Source organism: Chiloscyllium plagiosum, chromosome 2, assembly GCF_004010195.1.
Source record: "Chiloscyllium plagiosum isolate BGI_BamShark_2017 chromosome 2, ASM401019v2, whole genome shotgun sequence".
In the NCBI taxonomy this organism is placed as follows: Eukaryota; Metazoa; Chordata; class Chondrichthyes; order Orectolobiformes; family Hemiscylliidae; genus Chiloscyllium; species Chiloscyllium plagiosum.
The window spans coordinates 75,739,290-75,766,946 of record NC_057711.1 but is presented as its reverse complement, the minus strand read 5'-3'; the positions used below and the strand labels follow the sequence as shown (position 1 = coordinate 75,766,946).

Below are 27,657 nucleotides of genomic sequence, written 5' to 3'. Positions count from 1 at the left end.
CTTTTACTTCTCCCATAACTGTCCCTATTTGCTTTTCATTATCATCCCTTTGTCATTTAATCTCACCTGCCTTCCAGGCAGAGGTGAGTACTGCAAATGCTGGAGATTAGAGTCAAGATTAGAGTGGTGCTGGAAAGGCACAGCAGGTCAGTAAGGATCTGAGGAGCAGGAAAATCAACGTCTTTGGCAAAAGCCCTTCATCAGGAACCTGATGGAGGGCTTTTGCCCGAAACGTCGATTTTCCTGCTCCTTGGATGCTGCCTGATTTGCTGTGCTTTTCCAGCACCACTCTAATTTCACCTGCCTCCCAGCCTATCCCAGATGTTCCCTTTGTCTTTTTATCCTCTCCTTTCCCAAGCAGGAGGCATTGACTGTCAACAAGGAAATAGAACCCTGTTTTTTTTATTCAGAAGAATGGAGTCAACTTGGCCTTCACAGCTCAGATAGGGGCTTCTCGGTTTCATTCAGTAAGTCCAACTTACTACAGGAGGATGTCTCTTGAATGTCTGTTTTAATTATTCCTTTTAGGAGATACTGGGTTGCCCCAGTCTCATCAAACAATGAATGATCTCAAGAAAATGAAATGTTTTGGGATACAGCTAGTAAAATCCAAATCATAAAATGATGCCAACAATTATTAGAAGAGACACACAGTGAATGCTGTGAAATTCTGCAGATGAGTGAACTTTGTTTTTCTCTCTACAGATGCTGCCAGACCGGCTAAGTTTCTCCAGCATTCTCTGTGTTTGACACACATTCCTGTTGTCCCACTATGTATTTTGTTCTACTCCTATTGGAAGATAATAGTAAATAGGAGGTATAATTTAAAAAGGAGTGCTGAAGCAAAGGCACTTGGATATTCAGACACAGATCATTGAAGGTGGCAGTGAGGATCTAAAATTTGAATTTAGGCAACAAAAATATGTAGATTTTTATTATAACAAAATGGTTTCTCGATTTAAAAGAATACTAAAAAATGGCCTGTGAACCATGCTGCTGATTTGCAGAATTAAGTTGCAGTTCAAAGATAAGAATTTTCAAAAGCTGAATACTGACATTAATTGACCATTTGAACTAACCTTGAACCAGTACATGGCATGACAATTTATATAAATAAGATATTTTTTAGCATAGAATACCATTAGATTAGCCTGTCTTCAATCATGCCACCTTATTACGGTTGATTGGACCTTTCTTGTAATTAAGACTTATTATTTCTTTAAAAACATATAAATAATGTATAATTTTCAAATGTAGTTGCACAACTTCACCACAGAACACAGAAGCTTCAATCTCTGTGTTGCTGGATAGAATTGTGTCAAGGTACCTTAATTCAATAAACTAATGACCCTTGCTTTTTGAATAGACCACATTTGTTGATTCTTTTCACCGATCTCGAACCAAGAAGCCCCTCTTGAGGGGTCTAGATCTTCAGCAGGACAGGTAGAGCACATATGGTTTTATTAAAAGATGCATGGAGTACAAGAGGAAGGTGATGTTCAAACTTTAGAAGACACTTGTTAGATCTCAGATGGACTATGTGTACAGTTGTGGGCACCACATTCTTACAAAGATAATTCGTTGGAGGAAGTGCAGAATCAATTCATAAGAACAGTTCCAAGAGGATAGTTACCCTCTTAAATTGTGAAAAGAGTGTGAAGTTTCCAGTGCAGTGACCTTTCTTTAGAACTAATAGCAGCAAGGAAAAAGTGGTATTTATGCTAAAGATGAGGGAGGGAGGGAGTGGATAGGTGGAGACGGAGCCCAGTGAGAGGGAGAAAAATGATGGACAGACAAAGGGATATTGATAGTAAGCCAGGAAAGAGGAAAAGCTAGATGAGTGATAATGGAGTGATGTGTCTTTGTACTGAAAATTATCTTCAGTTATGAGGATAGGTTAAAGAAATGGGAACAATAGTCCTTGGACAGAAAAAGGCTCAGAGGAGATTTGACAAGAGGTTTGCAAAATCATGAGCTGGTTAGATTGAGTAAATTTAATTCCTGCTTGTAAAAAGAGGGCATAGAATTAAATTGATGTGTGAACAAACCAAAGGTGATGTGAGGAAAAAACATTATTCAGACAATGAGTAGTTAGGGTATAGAATGCACTGCTTGTAAATGTAATAGAAGCAGGTTCAACAGAGGCATTCAAGTGAGTAGGGGATGATGATTTTAATAGAAATGGTGATCGTGGATTGGGGAAAAGGCAGGAGATTGATGCTAAGTAATTGAACTGGTGCAGGCATGATGGGCCAAGTTGCCTCCTGCTACAATGTAACAAACCTGTGATCTTTCTGCAGAGCCACCCGGACCAGAGCAAAGCCAGTTAAGGGAGGCTATAGTCACAAGCTCGCTTTATTGTGGCAGGGGTAGTGTCCCTACCTCTGAGCCAGGAGGCCCTGTTTCAATTCCCACCTGCTCTCGAGGTGTGTAATAACATCTCTCAACAGGTTGATTAGAAAATACCTCGTCCTTTTAAAAAAAAACTAGACCAACGCCGAACCACTTCCTCAGTCAGTGTTTGAACCCTTTGACATTTGCTTTTCTGCTGTGGTGCGGTTTGAGCCTCCCGCCTCTGGAGGGCGGTACTAAGACGCGTGTTGAGTTTTATTTGTTGTGCGGTGCCTGGCGGAGCCTGCTCTTGTGCAGCAGGAGGCGGGGATTGAACTCGGCGCCTGCACCAGGACGGCACCCGAGACTCGGAACGGCTGATGTCGAAGAGGAAAGCGGAGGAGACCCTGTGTTGCCGGCCCGGCAAGCGTTTCGTTTCCCTGCCGCTGGACCGCAAGCGGAGCGTCAGGCCGCCGGCGCCGAGTGCACAGGCAAGCGCCAAGAGGAAGCTGCAGCAGGAGCCGCTGCAGGAGCCGGAGTGCAAGAGGCCCGGGAGCGCGCGGCCCGGGCACGCGGATGGCGGCAGCACGGTCGGAGCGCGGCACGAGGCCGGTGCCGGGGACGGCGACCGCGGGAGCGCGAGCGGCGGTGCAGGAGAGTGGCCCGCTCGCGCCTCCCGCCTGAGCGGGGCTGCCCAGGTAAAGGCAGCAATCACAGGGGCGGCTGTGAGCTGCTCCACTCAAACATTCCCTTACACAGAGAGTGAGTGAGTGAGAGAGAGACACCTTCCAAGCACTGCACTGTCCACGCCACCGCGGGTCTTTAGGTACCTCTGCATCCAGCCAGAGAGTTGTTATTAAAAAAGAGAACGTATGCCCCGTCCCCGTCCCCTTTTGTAAGGGGAATTGCAAATACTCTGCCAAAAGCTTTTCAAGAAACATAGCCAGACCATGTTTCCTCACTGGGCGACCATGAGTTACTTGTGAACTATAAATGGAGGGATACTTCTCTGACCGCATGACCCTGAATATTCTTCATGCTCACAATACCATCAAGCAAAGGGACACAAATTTGTTCATTGAAGTGTGCAGGAGGGAATGAGTCTTGAAAAACGAAATGCGAGGCCACTGTAGTGAGAGACACAAAAACTGCAGATGCCGAAATCCCAGGTCAGTGACACCCACCTCCTGTGACTTAATTATAAAGAAAGCTTCTCAACCAAGACCTAACTGCTGAGACGTTGAACTCTGGAATTAACCTTCTAAAACATATGTACCCCTCTCTCCCTTAAAATCTGTCTTAGTTATCAAATGTTTAATGATTTGTCCTAATATTTCCTTACCTGACTCTCAAATTTTGCTTAATAACACTTCTGTAAAGTTCTTTGTGGTTAAGGTACTGTGTTAATGTAGTTTACAGATATTCACATTTCCAAATGAATTTTGACCTTACAAGGGTGGCACAGTGTCTCGGTGGTTAGCACTGCTGCCTTACAGCTCCAGGGAGCTGGGTTCAAATCTACTCTTGAGTGACTATCGATATGGAGTTTGCATGTTTTCCCTGTGTCTGGGTGGAATTCCTTTGGATGGTCTGATTTCTTTCCACTGCCCAAAAATGTGCAGGTTAGGTGATTAGACCAGGTTAGACCATGTGCCTGTAGTGTCTGGGAATGCGCAGACTAGGTGGATTAGCTGTGGGAAATGCAGGGTTACAGGGATGGGTAGGATGCTCTTTGGAGGGTCAGTGTAGACTCAGTGGGCTGAATGGCCTGCTTCCACAGTGTAGGGATTCTATGATTTGAATGAATTATGATTTATACACATTCACTGAAACTGTTTTAAAAATTTTTTTTTATTATTTCCCTTCTAGAATGCACCTGGGGATGAAGTTTCTTGTCAATACAACTCTTTTCAGTTTTGGAGAGTTCAGTTGCCTCCTGTTGACTTGACTGAGATTGAAGATTTTAGACAGCCGAAGATAATTGAAGAAATGAATTGTGAAGATCCAGATGAGTCAGCAGAAATAGAGATGGAGCTGCACATCTGAGATTATCATAAGAAAATGTAAACAAAATTATGTTTGCATATTTTGAAATAATTAATAAGGCTAGAAGTTATCCTGGAAAGGGTGTGTTGGGGGTGGGGGTTGGGAAGGGTAATGAAGATGCAGTGGGCATCCTTAATTTTTGCTGAAAATGCTGATTGTTGGAATGAGCTATATTTTCTGCAATCTTCTTATAGTGTGGCTGAGGAGAATATTCAAGGTCCACAAGCTTTCAAAATTACCAGGCTGATCAGATATGCAGGATGCAGTTCATTAACATTGTAAACAAATGTGTGAATGTTTATCAGAGTTGAAATAATCTGAAAAATTGACATTCCTATTGGTTTATGTGGTACCGGCTTTAGCACCAAAAAATGTCCAGCAAAGGAATAAGCTGCAGTTTTAATGTGAATTCAAACTGTTGATGGGATTTCGATTAAGTCTAATTGTGACTAATGGTTCATGACAGCTAATATAGCCATGCGAAAACATTACAAAGCTAACTGGGTGTCCCAGGGTAAATAATTATTAATAAATGTGAACAAATTTATCTAAAATATGCAATTTGTGATTTTTAAAAACAGTTTACTCCTCTCCCACTTTAAGGGATTGACCACATTTGGATGTGATTCCTCTTGTACTGCACTGGCATTCTGCAGTATCTCCTCCAAATGGCCAGCCTTCAAGTGTGAATTGTGAATTTTTGTTGATGAGTTACTCAGAATAACGCAGCAAAGTATAATTGTGCATTTGGAATATTCTGAGCTGCTAATGGGGGAGAAAAGCAAACAATAGCTGAAGTCAGTAGTCTTAACTTGGAGAATCACAACTGATTTGTACTCTTTCAATGCTGTTGGGCTTCCACTGAGTTGATTTGTTAACCAAAAAAATGGCCTTTGAAGTGATTTATCTGTGAAACGTTGATTTTGTTGCAGTCAGCCAGCCTTTGTGATCAAAATGCAACGAAATGACAATAACATGTGAGAGCAAAAGAGGTTAAGGTAACACAAATTAATCCAACTCTCTTTTCTCTCCACAGATGCTGCAAGACCTGCTGAATTTCTCCAGCAATTTCTGTTTTTGTTTGTAATGCAAATTAAGTGTTGCTTTTTAAAAAAAAAATGCAAGTTTGTGCCTTAGGTTTTGAGGGTTAATACATTAATAATAGGTCTGCTAAATATTTGAGTAGCTATATTATTTCAAATTCTTCTATTGTATGAGGTAAAAGTAATAAAATTAGTTGATGCAGGTAGAAAAAGTTTACCTGAACTTGCCAGTGGTGATGGGATCAAAACTCATTAATATGACTAAACTATTAATGGGAGTTTGTTTTGCTCAGTGATTTTTCCAATAACTATGGACTCGAATTATATCAGATGAGAAAGAAACTTAGGGAGAATACTTTATGTTCAAAGTACTTCTGTATTTGCAGACTTGTACCATATTGTCATGTAGTTTACTTAATTGGGAAACTACTGTTTCAGAGTCCGTAGAAAACATAGGTTTCATGATTCTGGTATTTCCAAGAACAACTTTTAGATTGGGTCTCGGTGGTATGCTCACCATAGGGTTATTGTGGACTCGATGGATTGAATGGTCTGTTTTCACACGAGGGAATGTATCATTCTTCCTATGACTTGAATGGCTGAGTTATCTCAGGAAAGATGAAAGTGGAGGCTTCATTGAAACCTGGACTTTACATTCATAGTCCCATCTGATGTTCATGAAGGGCTTTTCATTGGTGATATCATTGGAGTGAGTTAATAAACAGATTGTAAAAAAGATTTCCACCTGGGTAAGAAAATTCAGATTTAAAAGAAAATGAAATTTTCATTATTTTACTTTGCAAAACAGATTATTTGAACAAAAATGTATCTTACAAGGTGATTCTGTCCCCTTAATGTAATAGTGCAGACCAAAAGCAAACCAGGTCATCTCTGATTAAGTGTATTTTAACCTTACAGAACAGGCATACAGTGAGTTATTTTGCCAAAAAATGATTCGTAAACTGGAAAATTTATATGGTTTGTGCATGAATGAATTTAACATCAGTTATTTTCATTTTTCAGAGTCGACTAAATGGTGTTATACAAGGGGGTCAGCCATAAATATGACACATGGAATTCATATTCTAGGAATATCTCTCTTGTTTTTACTTGCCAAAATACTATTTTTTTCCCTCCACCCTTTTGCTCCTGTGTCACCCTCCACTATCCAGGTTCATGTTTTGTATGATCAAGTGAAGAGGGTTATTGGCACGTATGTCTTTGTAACTTCTGACAACTGCAATCTAAACTGTTTATACTCTTCCTATTTCTGCAATTGGGAAAAATGTTAATATCTTTGAGCCAGGGCATTTTTGCCTTCGCAGTCCTAAATCATTAGACACTTAGTTTCATTATGACTTTATTTTAATGTTAATTGAGTTAACACTTTCTGGGCAGAAGGATGGCAATGCACATTTCATCACCGACATAAAATTGGACATTGGAGTTATTGTTGCTCCTCGAACATTCATGTTTGTTGTTGCTATTTTTGGTAGTTCCCATTTCTGAACTGTGTCAAAATCTTTCCTGTTATGACTAACTTGAATTTTTTTGTTAAAGGAAAAGGGTAATATTTCTGTTGTGCACCATGTAAGTAAATCCTGAATATGACAGGGTAAGTTTCTTGTTGGGGTTAAAGATGTTGAACTCCGTTATGAGCATTTAACTTTTATTTTCCTTCCATCTGTTAATGTCTAAGCTTCCATTTTCTTTGTGAACTGCTGATTTGACATTTCAGTTGTAAATAGTGTCATTTTGTGTAACCAGACAATTCACATTGAAAGGGAAACCCAAAGATCTGCATGGAAAGTTAATGATGCCTCTGCATGCTTCTGGGTTTATTGGGTATTCAAGGTGTTATTTTATACAAAATTTGAATATTTGAAACAATAAAATATTTTCCACGTTTGTATTTTTATAGTACTTTAGCATTATTTGATCTATTTCAGAAGAAGCTTTGGCCATTGTAAAATTTGTCTTCAGTTTTCAAAGTCTGAAAAGTATAATGACCAAGTCTGTCTCTAACCTGTGTTGATCTGAACTATCCATATTATGACTTTTCTAATTTAAAAAAAGTTTTCTTTTTGTTTATTAATTTCCTTTAAAATTATTGATAATTTAAATAGTTTGTGAGATCATAAGACCATAAGTAATAGATCAGAAATAAGCCTTTCAGCCCCTGTGGACTGTTCCATCATCCTGTAGGATCCTGGTTTATCTGACACTCCTCACGTCTACTATCCTGTTCTTTCCTGTAACTCTTGATTTGCTACTAATCAAGAATCTCCCTGTCTCAGCTTTAAATATACACAAGGACTCTGCCCCACTGCTATCTATGGCAAGGAATTCCAAAGACACCCAACCCTCAGAGAAGAAATTCCTCTTCATCTCAGTCTTTAATTAGTGACCCCTAATTCTGACACCATGCTGTCTGATCCTTGATTCTCTCATGAGGGGAAACATCCCATCAGAATTTACCTTGTCATGCCTGTTGAGAATCCTAAACGTTTCAATGAGCTCACTTCTCAATTCTTCTAAACTTCAGTGAGTAGAGTCCCTACCTAATTAACCTTTACTCCTAAGACAATCCCTCTGAAACTGGGATCATACTAGCAAACCTTCTCTGAACTGCCTCCAATGAAATAATACATTTTAAAATAAGGGGAGCAAAAATGCCTTACAGTACTCCAGATGTGGTCTCACCAGCACCTTCCACGGTTCCCGCAAGACTTCTCTCTCCATTCCCCTTGCAATAATGGCCGACATTCCATTAACTTTCTTGATTATTTGCTGTACCTGTGTGCTAGCTTTATGGGTTTTGTGCACAAATACCTCAAGTCTTTTTTAAAATCTATTTAAATAATGCTGATCTTTTGTTTTCCTTTGCAAAATGAATAACTTCACATTATCCCACATTACACTCCAGTTTAGAACTTCTGCCCATGTTTTTAACCTATCAGCAGCTCTCTTTAAAAAGAAACAAGGAACTGGAATGCTAGAAATCAGAAACAAAAACCAGTTGCTGGGAAAACTCAACAGGTCTGGCACCTGAAATAGTAACTTTTCTCTCCGCAGATGGTGCCGGAGAGAAATTTGTTGCGATTCCTGCTTTTCTGTTTCTTTCTGTGAACTGTTTGTATCCCTCTCGCAACCTGTTTTTCCACTTATTTTTGTCTTATCTGCAAATTTAGCAATACACTTATTTCCGTTCTCTATGTCATTAGTATGAATTGTAAACTGTTATAGTCTCAGCACTGACCCATGTGTAACCCTACCAGTTACAGGTCACTAGACTGAAAAAGAGCCCCTTATCGCCATTTGCTGTTTCCTGCCCATTAGCCAATTCTCTATCCATGCCAATACACTACTTCCAGCACCATGGGCTCTTTTGACTTAAGATTTTGTGAGGTTCCTTGCTGAACATACTGTGGATGTCCAAATTGAACATATTTACTGGTTTCCCCCCCATGCCCCCATCCATGAAAGTTCCTTGAAAAACCCTAATACCTTATTCAAATATGATTTCCCTTTCATGAAACCATGTGGGCTGTACTTGATTAGATTGTGATTTTCCTAATGTTCTACTATTACTTCCTTACTAATTGATTCCAATACTTTTCCAATAATTGATTACAGCCCAGAGTTAGCTGATTTTTGCTTCACTTTTTGAACAGGGGTGTGTCACATTGTATTCAATCCTCTGGTACTACTTCAGAGTCCAAGTTTTTTTTTGAAACATTACAACCAATGCATCCAGTAACTCTGTGGCTCCCTCTTTTAGGATCCTAACAAGCCATCAGGGCTAAGGGATTTACCTATTTTTAGCACCATTTGTTTATCTAATACTCCTGAGAAGGGAGCCAGCAGTAACTGCTGTTTCTAGAAGGGTTTTTCAAAAGTTTGTGATCCCTTTGGGTGTGGATGGATTTCCTGAAAGGTCTGATTCTATTTTTAATGTTTACCCTCAACCCCAGACCAGCAGTATTTGTTTCTATCTAACCTATATGGTTACATCACTATCTTGAAAACATAAAAATAGTCTTCTAATTTCCAGGGAATGTAACTACTTTTTTTCACGTATCAGGAGACACAGTTGATTTTCCCACTGCATCCCTACTTTAGAGGCTCAGGTTCGTGCTCTGGGAATATAGATACAAATCTCACCACAGGGTTGAATTTCAGTTCATAAATTTCAAATATAAATGGTAACCACAACACGATAATCGATTATGAAAACAGACGTTGCTGGAGAAACTCAGCATGTCTGGCAGCACCTGTGGAGAGAAAGCAGAATTAACGCTGCAGATCCAGTGACTCTTCTTCAGAACTGTTCATAGCTAGGAAAAGATTATATTTGCTGAAGACGAGGGGGTGAGGTGGTGGAAGGATTAAGCAAATAGATAGAGATGGAGCCCAGAGAGAAAGGCAGACAGACAAAGTGATTGATAATGGTAAGCGAAGGGAAAAAAAGAAAACACTTATAACGGGGACCATGAGTAGTTGAAAATGGGTTAGTTGTGATGAAAGCAGTCCATGTCATTGATAGGGGGGAAAAGAAACTGCAGATGCTGGAATCCAAAATAGGCAGGAGGCTTGAAGAACACAGCAAGCCAGGCAGCATCAGGAGGTGGAGAAGTCAAGCCAGGGAGCTGCAGATCAAGGGGCTGGCGGGTGCAGGGTGGTGAAGTGGGGATAGGTGAAGATAGGTAGAGAGTATGACCTGGTTGGTCAGTGGGAGGAAAGAATCCAATTGGTGGCAGGAAGCAGTGGAAGGGAGGGGGAGGGGCTGGGAAGGGAGTTGGGGGGTGGGCAGGGAGGTTATTTGAAATTGGGGAATTCAATGTTGATACCTTCCTGTTTAAGGATGATTCGTTGGATGCAGAGACTGGTGGGATGGCAAGTGAGGATAAGGGGACTCTGTCTTTATTGTGTTAGGTGTTTAGAGCAGTGGAACAGGGAATGGAAGTGGTGTGGTGAAGGACTGTCTGGATGACAGAGGGAGGAAAAGCACTTTGTTCAAAGTAGATGACATTTGGAATACTCGCGAGTGGGTTGTCTCCTCGTCCAAGCAGATGCTGCGGAGGTGGAGAAATTGCGAGAATGGGATGGAGTTCTTGCAGGATAATGGGTTGGAGGAGGTGTAGCCCAGGTAGCTATGGGAGTCTGTGACTTGTAGTAAACGTCTTGTCTGGAGGCTGTCACCGGAGATGGAGATGGTGAGGTCCAGAAAAGGAAGGGAAGTATCTGAGATGGACCAAGTGTATTTGAGGGCGGGGTGGAAGTTGTAGGCAGATCAGCCTGGGAGCAGGACACTGCACCAATGCAGTCATTCATGTAATGACAGAAGAGTTGGGGCAAAGTGTTTGCCCCAAGGTACTGAAGAGGGACTGTTCCATATACCTAAAAAAAAGAGAGGCGTAGCTGGGTCCCATCTGGGCCACCCCCTTGATTTGGAGGAAATGGGAGGAGTTGAAGCAAACGTTGAGGGTGAGGACCAGTTTGGTGAGGCGGAGGAGGGCATTCTTGGAGGGGGACTAGATTGGGTCCATTGGAGAAGAAGAAGCAGAGGGCCTGGAGGCCATCCTTGTGGGCTGTGGACGTGTATCAGGACTGCACATCCAAAGTGAAGGTAAAGTGCTGGGGGCTGGGGAACTGGAAGTTGCTTAAGAGATGGAGAGCGTGCTTGGTGTTGTGGATGTAGGTTGGAAGTGCCTGAACTAAGGGAGTGAGGATGGAGTTGAGCGAGGATGAGATGGGTTCGGTGGGGCAGGAGCGTGCGAAGTTGGGTGGTGGGTGAGAGTTGGATGGTGGGGCAGTGCGGGGAGGGAATGGGTGTGGGTGAGGAGGAGCTGGGGTGGGGGTATGGGTGCAGGTGAGGAGGGGTGGGGTGTGGGAATGGGTGCTGGGGGTAAGGTAAAGAGGAAAAGGTGGAGGAGGAGGGTGCGTTGTAGGGGTGGATGGGTGAGGAGGGAGGGCTGGCTGCAGGTCTGTAACAGGACTCAGAGGTGACCCTGGGAAATGATGTCTGAGACTTGCTGGCAGAGTGGGCGGAGCCAGAAGTCAGTCTGACTGCTGTTGTCAGCAGATCTGGGGCGGCGGTGTAGGAGACATCCAGAGCAGAGATGGAGAGTGCGGGTGAGTACTTAGGGGTCACAGTACGTGGTCGTGAAGGCCCAGGTACTGACCCGGAACTGGACGTCGCATTGGGCTGGAAAGGCCTGATGGGTATTGGCGGCGGCAGCAGCCTGGGGCACACGTTTTTGAAAATTTCCGATTTTGTTTATATCGGATATGAAACCGAAGATTTATTTGTTGAGCTGGAGAATTCTCTGTAGAATGGTAGCGGTCCTCCAACACATTTGGGAAATTGAGGCTTTGAGCTGAGGGAGGGATGAGGAGAGGGAATGGAGATACCTCTGCAAAGCCAAGAGGGTGGAGTGGAGAATCTGGAGAGAGAACTGTTGTGGAGGCGGTGGAAGTATAGCAAGGATGGAGCATTAAAGGTGGGTTTAAATTTACCTGGAGGCCTTCAGGGAGGAGATGGTTGTAAAGACAGCAGCTGAGGAACGTCACGTCGCTGTAGTATCAGGCGATGAAGGACTATTCCTGATGAAAGGCTTTTGCCTGAAACGTTGATTTTCCTGCTCCTCGGATGCTGCCTGACCTACTGTACTTTTCCAGCACCACTCTAATCTAGACACTGTAGTATCAGGTTTGTTTCATCGTGTGGTCAAAGAGCTGGAGGCCTGAGGACGCCACGGCGTTGTGGCAGTGAGAAAGGGTGTCACTGAGTGCACTGGGAGAAAATGAAGACGGGAGATCGGAGTCAAAGAGTGCGGTGCTGGAAAAGCAAAGCCGTCGGGCTGCATCCAAGGAGCAGGAGGATCGACATTTCAGGCATGAGCTATTCAGGAATGAGGGGATGGCCCTAGGCGGATGGGGCTGGGGCGAGGAGGTAGCTGAGAGTGCCATAGGTAAATGAAATTGGGGTGAAGGTGATAGGTCAGAAAGGAGTGTGCAGCGAATAGGGGAGTGGGAAGGAAGATGAACAGGTAGGACAGGTCAAGAGGGTGGTGCTGAGTTGGAAGGGTGGATCTGGGATAAGGGGAGGTGAAATGAAACTGGTGAAATCCACATTGATACCATGTAGTTGGAGGGCCCCAAGGTGGGAGGTGAGGCAATCTTCCTCCAGGCATTGAGTGCTAAGGGTTTGGCAGGGGAGGAGGCACAGGACCTGCATGTCTTTGAGGGAGTGGTAAGGGGAGTTAAAGTGCTCGGCCACGGAGCAGTGGGGTGGTTTTGTGTGTGTGTGTCCTGGAGATGTTCCCTTAAGTGATCCGCAAGTAGGTGGTCTGTCTCCCCAATGTAGAAGAGACCACATCGAGAGCAGCGGGTACAGTAGGTGACATCTATGGAGGTGCAGGTGAATCTCTGATGAATGTGGAAGGATCCTGCAGGGTCTTGGATGGAGGTGAGGGAAGTTGGTGTGTCCTTTGGGGCCTTGGACGGTGGTAAGGGGGGGGGCTATGCTTGGACAAAGGTAATGAGGGTGGTGCTGTATCAGTTGCTCCTGACGTGGTCTTCTCTACATTGGAGACACAGGACGCCTACTTGCAAAACACTTCAGAGAACATGCCCGTGACACACACGAAACAACCCCACTGCCCCATGGCCGAGCACTTTAACTCCCCCTCCCACTCCACCAAGGAAATGCAGGTCCTGGGTCGCCTCCACCACCAAACATTTACTACCCGACACTTGGACGAAGAACGACTATTGTATTCCCAGCTACCTTCCCCCCAGCCCCACCCCTTTCCCATTTATCTCTCAGCTCCCTTGGACCACTCCCTCATTCTTGATGAAGAGCTTATGCTTGAAACTGTCCCTCACTGAGTGCATGTCTGAGGGAGGCAGAGAACTTCTTCAAAGTGGCCATCCTTTGCAGAGACTTCGCAGTGGAACAAACCTGGTTAGAAACAAAAAAACTGAAGATGCTGGAATCCAAAACAGACAGGCAGGAGACTGGAAGAACACAGCAAGTCAGGCAGCATTAGGCAGCGGAGAAGTCAACGTTTTGGGTGTAACCCTTCTTCAGGACTGGGGGTGGGTGTGGAGGAAGCTGCAGATATTGGGGGGACGAGTTGGTCGCAGGGGGAAGTAGGGTGATGAGGTAGGGATAGGTGAAGACAGATAGAGGGTACAATCTGGTTGGTCAGTGGGAGGAATGAATCCAGTTGGTGGCAGGGAGGATAAGAAGGGAAGGGGAAGGGAGGTTAACATTGACATCAACTTCCCATTAAATAGAGTCATAGAGCTGTACAGCGAGTAAACTGACCCTTCATTCCAAACCGTCCATGCCGACCAGATATCCCAACCCAATCTTGTCCCACCTGCCAGCACGGGGCCATATCCCTCCAAACCCTTCCTATTCATATACCCATCCAAATGCCTTTTAAATGTTGCAATTGTTCCAGCCTCCATCACTTCCTCTGGCAGCTCATTCCATACACGTACCACCATCTGTGATAAAGTTGCCCCTCAGGTCTCTTTTATATCTTTCCCCTGTCACCCTAAACCTATGCCCTTTAGTTCTGGACTCCCCAACCCCAGGGAAAAGACTTTGTCTCGTTATCCTATCCATGCCCCTCATAATTTTGTAAATGTCTATAAGGTCACCCCACAGCCTCCGATGCTCCAGAGAAAAAAGCCTCAGCCTGTTCAGCCTCTCCCTATAGCTCAGATCCTCAAACCCTGGCAACATCCTTGTAAATCTTTTCTGAACCTTTTCAAGTTTCACATCTTTCCGATAGGAGAGAGACCAGAATTGCAAAAGTGGCCTAACCAATGTTCTATACAGCTGCAACATGACCTCCCAATTCCTGTACTCGATACTCTGACCAGTAAAAGAAAGCATACCAAACGCCTCCTTCACTATCCTATCTACTGCGACTCCACTTTCAAGAAGCTATGAACCCGCACTCCAAGGTCTCTTTGTTCAGCAACACACCCTAGGACCTTACCATTAAGTATATAAGTCCAGTTAAGATTTGCTTTCCCAAAATGCAGCACCTCACATTTATCTGAATTAAACTCCATCTGCCACTTCTCAGCCCATTGGCCCATCTGGTCAAGATTCTGTTATAATCTGAGGTAACCTTCTTCGCTGTCCACTACATGTCCAATTTTGGTGTCACCTGCAAACTTACTAACTACCTCTTATGCTCGCATCTAAATCATTTATGTAAATGACAAAAAGTAGAGGACTTAGCTCCGATCCTTGTGGCACTCCACTGGTCACAGGCCTCCAGTCTAAAAAACAAACCTCCACCACCATTCTGTCTTCTACCTTTGAGCCAGTTCTGTATCCAAATGGTTAGTTCTCCCTGTATTCTGAGATTTAACTTTGCTAACCAGTCTCCCATGGGGAACCTTGTTGAACGCCTTACTGAAGTCCATATAGATCACATCTACTGCTCTGCTGTCATCAATCCTCTTTGTTACTTCTTCAGAAAACTGAATCAAGTTTGTGAGACATTATTTGCCACGCACAAAGCCATGTTGACTATCCCTAATCAGTCCTTGCATTTCCAAATACATGTACAGCCTGTCCCTCAGGATTCCCTTCAACCAACTTGCCCACCACCGACGTCAGGCTCACCAGTCGAAAGTTCCCTGGCTTGTCCTTACCAACTTTTTTGAACAGTGGCACCACGTTAGCCAACCTCCAGTCTTCTGGTACCTCACCTGTGACTATCGATGATACAAATATCTCAGCAAGAGGCCCAGCAATCACTTCCCTAGCTTCCCACAGAGCTCTAGCGTATACCTGATCAGGTCTGGGGACTTATCCACTTTTATGCGTTTCACGATATCCAGCACTTCCTCCACTGTAATATGGACATTTTTCAAGATGTCACCATCTATTTTCCTCCATTCTATATCTTCCATGTCTTTTTCCACAGTAAACACTGATGAAAAATACTTGTTTAGTATCTCCTCAATCTACGGCTCCACTGTCTTGCTGATCTTTGAGGGGCCCTATTCTCTACCTAGTTATCCTTTTGTCCTTGACATATTTGTCAAAACCTTTTGCATTCTCCTTAACTGCATTTGCCAAAGCTATTTCATGTCCCCTTTCTGCCCCCCTGATTTCCCAGTCTACGTTTGGAAAGTTAAAATCTCCTACCATAACCACCCTATTATTCTTACAGATAGCTGAGATCTCCTTACAAATTTGTTTCTCAATTTCCCTCTGATTATTAGGAGGTCTATAATACAATCCCAATAAAGTGATTATCCCTTTCTTATTTCTCAGTTCCACCCAAATAACTTCCCTGGACGTATTTCCAGGAATACCCCCCCTCAGCACACCTGTAATGCTATCCCTTATTAAAACTGTCACTCCCCTCCTCTCTGGCCTCCCTTTCTATCCTTCCTGTAGCATTTGTATCCTAGAACATTAAGCTGCCAGTCCTGCCCATCTCAGAGCTATGTTTCTGTAATTGCTATGATATCCCAGTCCTATGTTCCTAACCATGCCCTGAGTTCATCTGTCTTCCCTGTTAGGCCCCTTGCATTGAAATAAATGCAGTTTAATTTATTAGTCCTACCTTGTCCCTGCCTACCCTGACTGTTTGACTCACTTCTGTTCTCAACTATCCCTTATCAAAAACGACACTCCCCCTCCTCTCTTGCTTCCCTTTCTATCCTTCCTGTAGCATTTGTATCCTAGAACATTAAGCTGCCAGTCCTGCCCATCTCAGAGCTATGTTTCTGTAATTGCTATGATATCCCAGTCCTATGTTCCTAACCATGCCCTGAGTTCATCTGCCTTCCCTGTTAGGCCCCTTGCATTGAAATAAATGCAGTTTAATTTATTAGTCCTACCTTGTCCCTGCCTACCCTGACTGTTTGACTCACTTCTGTTCTCAACTGTACTTGTCTCAGATTGATCTCTTTCCTCACTATCTCCCTGGGTTCCAACCCCCCACCTTACTAGGTTAAATCCTCCCGAGCAGCTCTAGCAAATCTCCCTGCCATTATATTAGTCCCCTTCCAATTTAGCTGCAATCCGCCCTTCTTGTACAGGTCACTTCTAATGATCTAAAATTGTGAATCCTTTTCCCAAAAACCAGCTCCTCAGCCATGCATTCATCTGCTCTATCCTCCTATTCCTGCCCTCACTAGCTCGTAGCACCGGGAGTAATCCAGATACTACTACTCTCAAGGACCTTTTAAAATTCCTGCCTAACTCTCTGTAATCACCCTTCAGAATCTCAACTTTTTCCCTTACTATGTCGTTGGTTCCAATGTGTACAATGACCTCTTGCTGATCCCTCTCCCCCGTGCGAACATTCTGCACCCTCTGAGACATCCTTCGTTCTGGCACCAGGGAAGCAACACACCATTCTGATTTTTCGCTGCTGGCCACAGAAACGTCTGTCTGTACCTCGGACTAGAGAATCCCCTAACACAATTGATCTCTTCGAACCCAACGTACCCCTCATTGCATTAGAGCCAGTCTCAATACCAGAAACTTGGCTGTTCGTGTTACGTTCCCCTGAGAATCCATTACACCCTATATTTTCCAAGTCAGCATACTTGTTTGAAATGGGTATAGCCACAGAAGGCTCCTGCACTAGCTGCCTACCTCTCTTACTTTTCCTAGAGTTCACCCATCTATGTGACTGTATCAGAGACTTTCCCCCCTTCTTATAACTGCCATCCATCACATACTGTTGCTTTTGTAAATTCTTCATTGCTTCTAACTGTCTCTCCAACCGATCCATTTGATCTGATAAGATTCTCAAGCAACAGCATGTATTGCAGATATAATCCGCTGTAACCCTTAAACACTCTTTAAACTCCCACATCTGACAAGAAGTGTATATCACTCTACTAAAGGCCATTTTTGCTCCTTCACAATCTACCAGAAAATGATACCATCTTATTCCTCTACAAAACAATGCCCAGGTTAAATTAATAGTTATGGCTTATATTTTAAGTTTAATCAAGAGACATATCTCCAAAAACATATAATCAAGAAAGAACCCACCCCACTTACTACTGCAGACTTTCTGTAGGCCACACTTAAAACAATACACCTATCTGATTCTGTGCTGTGAACTTCACCCAAACAGTTCCTCCAAGATCAGTTGTGAATTTCGCTGTTTGTTATTTTTCCCAGACGCAATCTGATGTCCAGTGATACATGAATTCAAACAGCAAAAGCAGTACTGTGCAGGTACATTGTGGTGTCAGTTTCTTTCTCTCTCACTCCTGCACTGAACTCACCATATGCATCCTTTGTCTGTTCCTTCTCCCTTTTTAAACTGCTGTTGTTTTTGACTTTTATTCCCTCAAAGTTCCAAAACAATGCAACAGCATATAAAACAGTAATTGCTGCTCCTGGAATTTGAGGAAATCACCTCCACCTAAAATACCTCAAAAAAGAGCAGCTGTTCCAGCCAGAAATTTTTCCCATCCTCCATCTTGAATTACCCAGAATCCTTAATGTGCTGTTATGCAACCCGACCTAGACAGCATAAGTAACAAGTAACATTCACAATGAGCAAACCCAACAGGACAGTATCTAACCATCTTCCCTTGGAGGTCATTGGCATTACAATCTTTGAATATTGTACTATCAACATTGTATTAACCAAAAACTTAATTGAGTGAACTCGATGTGTTTTTCCCAATCATGGTCATCATTAGACTGTTAAATCCAAATTTTTATTGAATTCAGATTTGACCATGGTGGAATTTTAATCTGGTGTCCAGGAATACTACCTGTGTCTCTGGATCAATGGTCTAGAGATAATAATACTGGACTGTCACCTCCCCTTAAATCTGTCTTCATAACTGAGGTTTCTCACCCCAGGATCCTTATTTTCAGATTCTTCTGCAAGCTGTTTAATGAATTCACATTTATGCTGAAGTGCAGCACCCAGAACTATGCTTCACTTGAGCTCCAACTGGTGTTTTGTACAAGTTCAGCATAACCTCCTTGATCTTCTCCCCCATGCTCCTCTAAATGAAGCCCGGAGACTGTTTATGCTATCACTACCTGCGGTACTATTTTTAATGAATTATTCACAATTAAACCCAGGTTTATCTGCTCCTGCATACCCTTTAGCGTAGAACATTTTACTTTATACTGCCTCTCCAATTTTTAAAACAAAATTTATCACCTACCTCTTCAAATTGAATTTTGTCCACCACCTAATTGCCCACTCCACCAACTTGTCAATGTCCTTTTCAGGTTTTACACCATCCTCCTCGCAGTTTGGAATTATAGTCTTAGAGTCATACAGATGTACAGAATGGAAACAGACACTTTGGTCCATCTTGCCCATGCCGATCAGATATCCCAACTCAATCTCGTCCCACCTGCCAACACCCACCCAATCACTCCAAACCCTTCTTATTCATATACCCATCCAGATGTCTTTTAAATGTTGCAATTGTATTAACTTCCACCACTCCCTCTGGCAGCTCATTCCATACACGTACCACCCTCTGCATGAAAAAGTTGACCCTCAGTCTTTTATATCTTTCCCCTCTCACCCTAAACCTATGCCCTCTAGTTTTGGACTCCCCCACCCCAGGGAAAATATTTTGTCTATTTATCTTATCCATGCCCTTTATGATTTTATAAACCTCTATAAGGTCACCCCACAGCCTCCAGTGTTCCAGGGAAAACAGTCCTAGCCTATTCAACCTCTCCGAATAGCTCAAATCCTCCAATCCTGGCAACATCCTTGTAAATCTTTTCTGAACCCTTTCAAGTTTCACAACATCTTTCCAATAGGAAGAAGGCCAGAATTGCACATAATATTCCAACAGTGGTCTAACCCATGTCCTGTACAGCCACAACATGACCTCCCAACTCCTGTACTCAATACTCTGACCAATAAAGGAAAGCATACCAAACGCCGCCTTCATTATCCTATTAACTACGACTCTACTTTCAAAGAGCTATAAACCTGCACTCCAAGGTCTCTTTGTACAGCAACATTCCCCAGGATCTTACCACTAAGTGTATAAGTCCTGCAAAGATTTGCTTTCCCAAAATGCAGCACCTTACATTTATCCAAATTAAACTCCATCTGCCACTCCTCAGCCCATTGGCCCATCTGATCAAGATCCTGTTGTACTCTGAGGTAACTTTCTTCGCTGCCCACTACACCTCCAATTTTGGTGTCATCTTGATTAGATTAGAGTACCTACAGTATGGAAACAGGCCCTTCAGCCCAACGAGTCCACATCTACCCTCCGAAGAGTAGCCAACCCAGCCCCATTCCCCTACCCTTTATTTACCCTTGACTAATGCATCTAACACAATAGGCAATTTAACATGGCCAATTCACCTGACCTGCACATCGTTTTGGATCGTTTAAGAAAACCGGTGCACCCGGAAGAAACCCATGCAGACATGGGGCGAATGTGCAAACTCCACACAACATTGTTAAATTATAATTTACTGTAATTATGTAATGAATGAAATTAACACCAGGTCCACTTTGCTACGTTGTGGATTCCAGAATAAATCAGTTTGGGTGTGATTCTCCAGACAGGCTCTAGGTGGCATGCCGCAAATAGTTCAATGCACGGTATCTTTAAACTTTTGTGAAATTATGGTTCCTGGAAAAGCCTTTGGGCTTTGAGGGAGAAATCTTAAGTCACCGGACTGATGCCATTAAAAATACCTGCCCTTATGTTTTGCAACTCATAGTGCGCCGCCTTCTTTGTGTTTAAGTTGACAAAGCACTTGCTTTGTGCTCATTTTACAATGATCGCTGTATTCTTCGAATGCTGAAATTCCTGATTTGAAAATTGGCTGTGTGAATCAGAACGGCACACTGGTCTTTCAGGTTAATGACCAAAGCACATTCATGTTTGAATTTTAGTTTGTGCAGTTACACATGGTGAGTTTTAAAATTCTTGTTCAACTTGATAGTGAAGGTCCAGGCTGTTGGTAACATTGGAGGAATAAGCTGGATTGATTTTTTTAAAAACAGAATTTCATATTTTATTCTGCAGTGTTACTTCGACAATTATGCTTCATTACGAAGGCAATTTATTAACAATTTAATGCAACAATTATCTTCATAGAACAAATAGCTGTCTTTAGATGTGGCTTCTTGGACAGTCATATTTTGGGTTTATTAAAAACACAATTTTGTGGTTTAGAAATTCAATTATATTCGTTGTCACTTTTTTTGAATTTAGATTGATGCAAATTGTACTTTTGTGTTTGTGGTAAAGTCAATGTCAACAAATCTCCATTGTTCTCCAAATCTCCAAAGTTCTCCATTGTGACATCTGAAATATAAATGTGGCATTTGCATCAATCAAAATGAGGTGAAAATAAATACTGGGAAACCATCAATACTCATTACTGGTAGAGTGCACACAAAATACAAATATATTTACAGCTGAAAACCAAAATAAACCCCACAGCTCTTTTTTCATACAATGTATCCCTAAAGTTTTATTGTCCTGAAATGAAAGTTCCGGTTTTAATTTGTAAAGAAGAACCTTTTATTCTCTGTCTTAGATTCTTTATTCTTGCACACTGTTACCTTGACCAAGCGCTATAAAAGTTGTGAAACCAATCGGTTATGATCCAACCAGTGATGATGTACTTTCCCAATACTTTCAGGCTATCAAAAACACATTGAATTATGAAATAGTCTGCTGAGAACATTTTTTAAATGAATCTGTCTAAAACACTGAATCAAAACTCTTTTCTCCAATATTAATGTATTTTAGTAAGATTTTCTTATTGGTAGGCAAGTTCTAGTCGGAGAAAGAGAAATTGGAAGGTCTGATGAAGAGTCACTCGACTCAATGTTAATTTTGCCTTCTCTCCACTGATACTGGCAGACCTGCTGAGTTTCTCCAGCTATTTGTTTTTGTTGGGAGATCTGTTGAAATGCTAGATTTTGAAAAGAGTTTAATGGACATTTGAAACATAATGATCACTTGATATTTGATATTATCTGAGAGAAAGAAACATGATCTAATTCAAGATACTTAGCAACATTAGCGATGGCACAGAGTTCCTTTGTTCACTGACTTTGATTAGATTTTAGGAAACTATGCATGCGCATAGACAAAGCGCTGAGGGTGGAAGCTACGATACCATATTGTTATTACAATCTGGTTGGATGGAATTTATTGATTTGAATATTGGGTTTACCACCCTTTTACTATTGATTTGTTCATAGAATACTGTAGATTTTCTCTTTGTGCCTAATTGTCTCCTAAGTTCTCTTATTTTTGCTTTTTCACCTCCCTTCTGAGTCTTCTGTATTCAGGTTGGGCGCAATTTAGTATCTGGCACTCTTCTAAGCACATTTTTGTACTTTAACTTGCTTTCTGTCTCCTTTGTCATTCCAGGAAGCTCTGATTTACTTATTGTACTTTATTTCCTTTTGAGAGAATACACCTTGACTGTGCTCAGTTTATCTTGTCATTGAAGTAATTGATGGTTCACTTTCTGATTCTCCTGTTTGTTTTTAAATGCTTATCACTCGCAGCCTCATTCACTACCACTAGCTCAATCAATTTACGAGTAAACAAAGTGTAAAAGTGCTATGGGGATCTCTTGATATATTCTTCCTAAAGTCTTGTGGAAAGAATCTTGATTTCTGATTAATGTCATTTTTTTACTTAATGTTGTAAGCCAGATGTTCCAACAGGTTAATAATTCAGGTTTGATTCATTAGTTTTATTCTCATCCCTTTTTTTCAATTATTCATTCACTTGCCTTTATAAACTATTTTCAATTCTGTACTGACCCTTGTAAATTCCTAACAGTCCTCTTTGTAAAAATAAAATCCTAATCTATCTCCCTGTTATTTTGCAGATGATCCTAAAAACCTTATGCATCACTGAAAGAACCTGTCATTGTTTTCCCTCCTGATATACTATAACGTTATAATTATAATTTACAAAGAACTGTCAAGTGTGTTGAGTTTGCACGTTCTCCCCGTGTCTGCGTGGGTTTCCTCTGGGTGCTCCGGTTTCCTCCCGCAGTCCAAAGATGTGCAAGTCGGGTGAATTGGCCATGTTGTTAACCATAGTGTTAGGTACATTAGTCAGAGGGAAATGGGTCTGGGTGGGTTACTCTTCGGAGGGTTGGTGTGGACTTGTTGGGCCGAAGGGCCTGTTTCCACACTGTAGGGAATCTAATTTAAGTCTAAACAAAACTATAAGGGTTCTTACCATTTTCTGTATTTAGTTTAATGGTCTCTGAATTAAGTTACAATTACACAACTGGTTTGTCTGACACAAGTTAAGTCTATTCCTAATATTTTTTGAAGGAATATATGACACATGTAGAGAATGAAACTTTAATATGGTGTGCAGTTTTTAAAAAAAATAAAATATTCACTCGGGTCACAGTAGAGCCAAGATTGTACCATTATTTGTTGATGCCAAGACGACAGGTTTTCCAAGTACATTATTTATTGAAGGTTGCATGGTAAAATTAGTTTGCAGATTCACTGAGTCATAATCTGAAAATACAATTATATTTACATCAGAGTAGGAACTGGGTAAGTGTCAGATCGCCACCGCCGGAGTTCAAGGATCAGTGTAGTGCAGTCAGCCTTGGTTAATCTTGAAGGTGTCATTTTTACCGTGGCACTGTGCAGCTCTGAAGGCATTCTTCTGCTTTCCAATGCTTTGGAAGTCTACAAAGTTTCATTTTTGCTACAAAGTCATCAGAAGGTATCCCTGTTCCCTTCCAAGCAGACGACGGCAAGTTAAATGAAGGTTCAGCTTAAGGTACCAAATCTTGTCATGACCTGGAAAACCAGTGCACATCCGTCTTGTATTTGAGTTGCAACAATCTTAAAACAAAGTTTATAATTAATTTTAAACAGTAGTGCAGTGCAGTGCAGTGCAGTGACACAGGTCGCAGTGTTTGTAGAAAGTGTAAAACTATTCATGGGTTCTCTTTTAATACTTAACTTGCACGCGGTTTATCTTCTACGATGCCAAAGTCCACTTCTTGACGCTGAAACAGTCCAACAGCTTAACTTCTTACCAATAGAACAAGTAAACAAGAGGTAGACTGCAATGGGCTGCCGGAAACAAACGATGCATTTCTGTAGAAAATAATATATTTTTTGCAATTATTAGTGCGGTGTAATGATATGTGAGTTTTTACTTGTGGCTTGCGAGCATGTGTGGATAGAAATCAATTACATTGTGCACTCGTTTAAGGTCCACTGTGTAAATCAGATGCTAGTTTATTTGTGTAAACAGATGCATAAAGAGTTAGAATATATTCTCTGAATAATATTATTCCTTTTATTAAAAAGAAGCCTAGATTTCAAATGGCCAGATAAAATTACATGATTGCAAATCAGAGGATTAAAGCAAATTGTAAATTTATTTATTGCCATTACTTTCAAATCTTGGTCAATATTTACAGAAACGTTCATGCAAAGAATTTTTTGACACAATCTGGTGAGACTTTACATCAAGGGCCACCTAACTCATGAACTTCATTGTTGTTAAAAATGTTGATGATTAACATGAGGCTTGCCCATTTTAACCTGAGAAGAGGAAGTAATATTTGACTGAATCGGTTATTGGAGAATACAATATATTGGGCCACATTTCTGGAAAATTTCGTCCTGCTCATTTGATAAAGTGCTGGAAGGCCATTCCTGTCTTTATGATTAAAATACTGGTGACCACTTTGGAGGAAACTTTTAAAAAGTTATTTAAGGTCCTGGGGTTAGGTGAGTGAGTTTAACTCTGGCTCCTCATTACTTTGTGTAAGAAAAATACAAAGACAAAATTAGCCTTGTATTTTCAGCTTGGATTTTACTTTTTATTAGCTGTCATGTATTTGGCTGCAGTTACCATTAAACAAATAGAGAATATTTTTCATTGATGTTTCATTTTTCCATGTAGTAACATAGTAACATATCTAGGTATTCGGTAATTGGGTAATTGAGAAATCATGATGGCTGGTGTTGAAATATGAAAACAATACAAATAAGACATATAATAATTTATAGACAATCATTAAATAAACATCCAGTATTAAATAATAAAAGGATTACATGATTGAGAGTATTTCAGGATACAAATAATTACAAAATGTTGTAATACTCACATTTCCTTAACTTACCAAATAATAACGAAATGTCCTCTGCACATTGCATTTATATTAACCTCTATAGATTATTTGTTTCAAGTTGAGTGTTTAAATTCTGAATTATTTTCATCATATTATTGAGTTTCATAACATGGGATTTGGACTGTCTATAGTTTATTTTTCTACTGTAAGGCTTATGCCCGAAACGTCGATTCTCCTGTTCCTTAGATGCTGCCTGACCTGCTGCACTTTTCCAGCAACACATTTTCAGCTCTGATCTCCAGCATCTGCAGCCCTCACTTTCTCCTGCTTAGGGGTAAACACATGTTTGTGAAAGATACAAAGTTGCCCGGTTACATAATGTAAATAACCTGAACTAGCAAGTTAAATACATCTTCAACTGCTTATGCTGGTGAATGAATATGAAGTTTATAAATTCTTAATGGTAATAAATCATTATTCTGAAAAATACTTCATCTGTGCTTCAGTCCAGCACTGACAGCAGACTCTAATCTCCATAACTTCTGAAGAGTGAAACTGTTCACTTCCACCTAAAAAGAAATGGCTTAATGAACAAATTGACTAATGAGAAGATGTAATTTGATCTTGCGTCTTCCTTTCAGAAAATTGTTTGCAGCTTTTTGGCTTGTTTCATTGGTTCACAGTTTGCTTTCTTCATTGGGGAGGTAAAGCTCAGACAATGATTTGAAATAGTCATTTAATTTTCACTCAAAGCTTCTGTAAAAGGATTTCACCAAACACTGACCCTGAACTTTCTCGCTCCTAACTATGGTGCTTCACTGTGTGGAAAATGGGCTTCGATTTACCAAACTAAAATAAAGAAATATGGATGCTATAGAACTGAAATAAAAACAGAAATTTCTGTAGAAACGTCGTAGGTCTGCAGCATCTGTGGTGAGAAAGCAGAGTTAATGTTTCGGGTTCATTGTCCCCTCTTCATAGAGTTATAGAGATGTACAGCACAGAAACAGACCCTTCGGTCCAACTTGTCTATGCTGACCAGATATCCTAACCTAATCTAGTCCCATTTGCCAGCACTTGGCCCATATTCCTCTAAACCCTTCCTGTTCATATACCCATCCAGATGCCTTTTAAATGCTGCAATTGTACGATGCTCCACCACTTCCTTTGGCAGCTCATTCCATACACGCACCACCCTCTGTGTGAAATAGTTGGTCTTAGGTCCCTTCTATATCTTTCCCCTGTCACACTAAACCTATTCCCTCTAGTTCTGGACCCCCCATCCCCAGGGAAAAAGACTTTGCCTATTTATTCTATCCATGCCCCTCATGATTTTATAAACCTTTACAAGGTCATCCCTCAGCTGCAGGGCTCCAGGGAAAACAGCCCCAGCCTGTTCAGCCTCTCCCTATAGCTTAAATCCTCCAACCCTGGCAACATCCTATTAAATCTTTTCTGAATCCTTTAAAGTTTCACAACATTCTGCTGATAGTAAGGAGACCAGAACTGCATGCAGTATTCCAACAGTGGCCTAATCAATGTCCTGTACGGCGGCAACATGACCTCCCAACTCCAATACTCAATACTCTGACCAATAAAGGAAAGCATAACAAATGCCTTCTTCACTAACTATCTACCTGTGACTCTACTTTCAAGGAGCTATGTACCTGCACTCCAAGGTCTCTTTGTTCAGCAACACTCCCCAAGACCTTACCATTAAGTGTGTAAGTCCTGCTACGATTTCCTTTTCCAAAATGCAGCACCTCACATTTATCTAAATTAAACTCCACCTGACACTCAGCCCATTGGCTCACCTGACCAAGATGCCATTGTAATCTGAGGTAACCTTCTTCGCTGTCCACTATACCTCCAATTTTGGTGTAATCTGCAAACTTATAACTATACCCCTATGTTCACTTCCACATCATTTATATAAATGACGAAAAGCAGTGGACCCAGCATTGATCCTTGTGGCACACCACTGGTCACAGCCTCCAGTCTGAAAAGCAAGTTCTATGGAAGAATTTCCTGATTTGAAACATTAACTCTGCTTTTTCTCAACAGAATCTGCCAAACCTGCTGAGATTCTCCAGAAATCTCTGTTTTTCACTATGATTTATTAAAGCTGGAATGTTCCTGAAGGCTCAGACTGTGGCAGGTTTCTCCTGTGGATAATGGCCACATCCCACAGAGATGTTGCATTTTAAAAGGTGGAGGGTTAACCAGGATGACATCATATTCTACATTTCCTTCTGATTCCACTTCTTGAACTCTTTGTGATTTGGAATCTGGCAAGATAATGGCATCCAATTGTACGAAGTAGTATAAGTGGGATCTACAGGGATGGTGCAAATGAGATCACAAGGCCAGAACACAATGGCGGGTGACAGTAAAATTGACTGATATAGGAACAGGAGAAGACAGTTTCTCCCATTGAATTTGTTCTGCTACTCAATAAGGTCACAGCTAATCTATGGGCAAACTCCATATGCCCACCTTTGCCCAATCTTAATACTTATGGTTAAAAACATCCATCAAACTCAGGTTCAGAATTAATACTGATCAAGCAGCAATTGCCATTTGTGGAAGAGTATTCCAAACTTCTGCCACTCTTTTTGTATAGAAATGTTTTCAATGAACTCTTGAAATTTCTGATGAGTTTATAGGCTATGCCTCTTAATCCTTCCCAACTGGATGGGTTAATTTCCCACCATTCCCCTATTTGTTCTGCTCAATATTTTGAAAACGTTGATCAAACCACTGTTATTCCATGTAAATTCCAGAATTACTAAAACTCTTCCTTGTTTAATCTGCTGCCCTAAAGTAAACATTGGAAGTTATACATAATTCTGTTCAATCTACAATGCAATTGCTCCAAGGACAATAAATATATCCGTATTAAGGTGGAGTGTTCAGAACATCTCAAAATACTCCATGTGTCAACTGCCAAGGCTTCTATACCTGAGGTACTTCTACCTGCTTGTAATCTAGACCTTAGATGTAAAGGCCAGCACCCTATTAGTTATTTTGATTATTTTCTGTACCTCCTCATAACTTTGTAAGGGGTTATGTAGCCAGATCACCAAGATACTTTGGATCACAACTGTTTCCAGCTATTTGCTTTTTCTT

General features: G+C 41.5%; 2 protein-coding genes across 10 annotated transcripts in view; both read left to right on the top strand.

The window, feature by feature from the left end:
• The first annotated feature begins 2,608 nt into the window (after positions 1-2,608).
• Positions 2,609-7,332, top strand: LOC122560987 (uncharacterized protein C9orf40 homolog). Of its 2 annotated transcripts, XM_043712239.1 has the most exons (3): positions 2,609-3,029; positions 4,201-4,394; positions 5,414-7,332. In XM_043712239.1, the coding sequence occupies exons 1-2, from the start codon at positions 2,712-2,714 to the stop codon at positions 4,375-4,377; spliced, it is 495 nt and encodes a 164-aa protein (XP_043568174.1). In that variant the 5' UTR covers positions 2,609-2,711; the 3' UTR covers positions 4,378-4,394; positions 5,414-7,332. The 2 variants fall into 2 exon arrangements, with proteins under 2 accessions (XP_043568174.1, XP_043568168.1); XM_043712233.1 differs by having other exon boundaries at positions 2,610-3,029; positions 4,201-7,332.
• Positions 7,333-20,189: 12,857 nt separating this feature from the next.
• The window catches only part of trpm6 (transient receptor potential cation channel, subfamily M, member 6), a 177,285-nt gene continuing 169,817 nt past the window's right edge, over positions 20,190-27,657 (top strand). For 7 of the 8 annotated variants that reach the window (XM_043712212.1, XM_043712207.1, XM_043712192.1 and 4 more), the window contains exon 1: positions 20,190-20,350. In XM_043712212.1, coding sequence (XP_043568147.1) covers positions 20,301-20,350 — 50 coding nt within the window. In that variant the 5' untranslated portion in view covers positions 20,190-20,300. Of the gene's footprint in view, positions 20,351-22,654; positions 23,220-27,657 lie in introns of those variants that run through there. The other variant, XM_043712194.1, reaches the window with a different exon arrangement.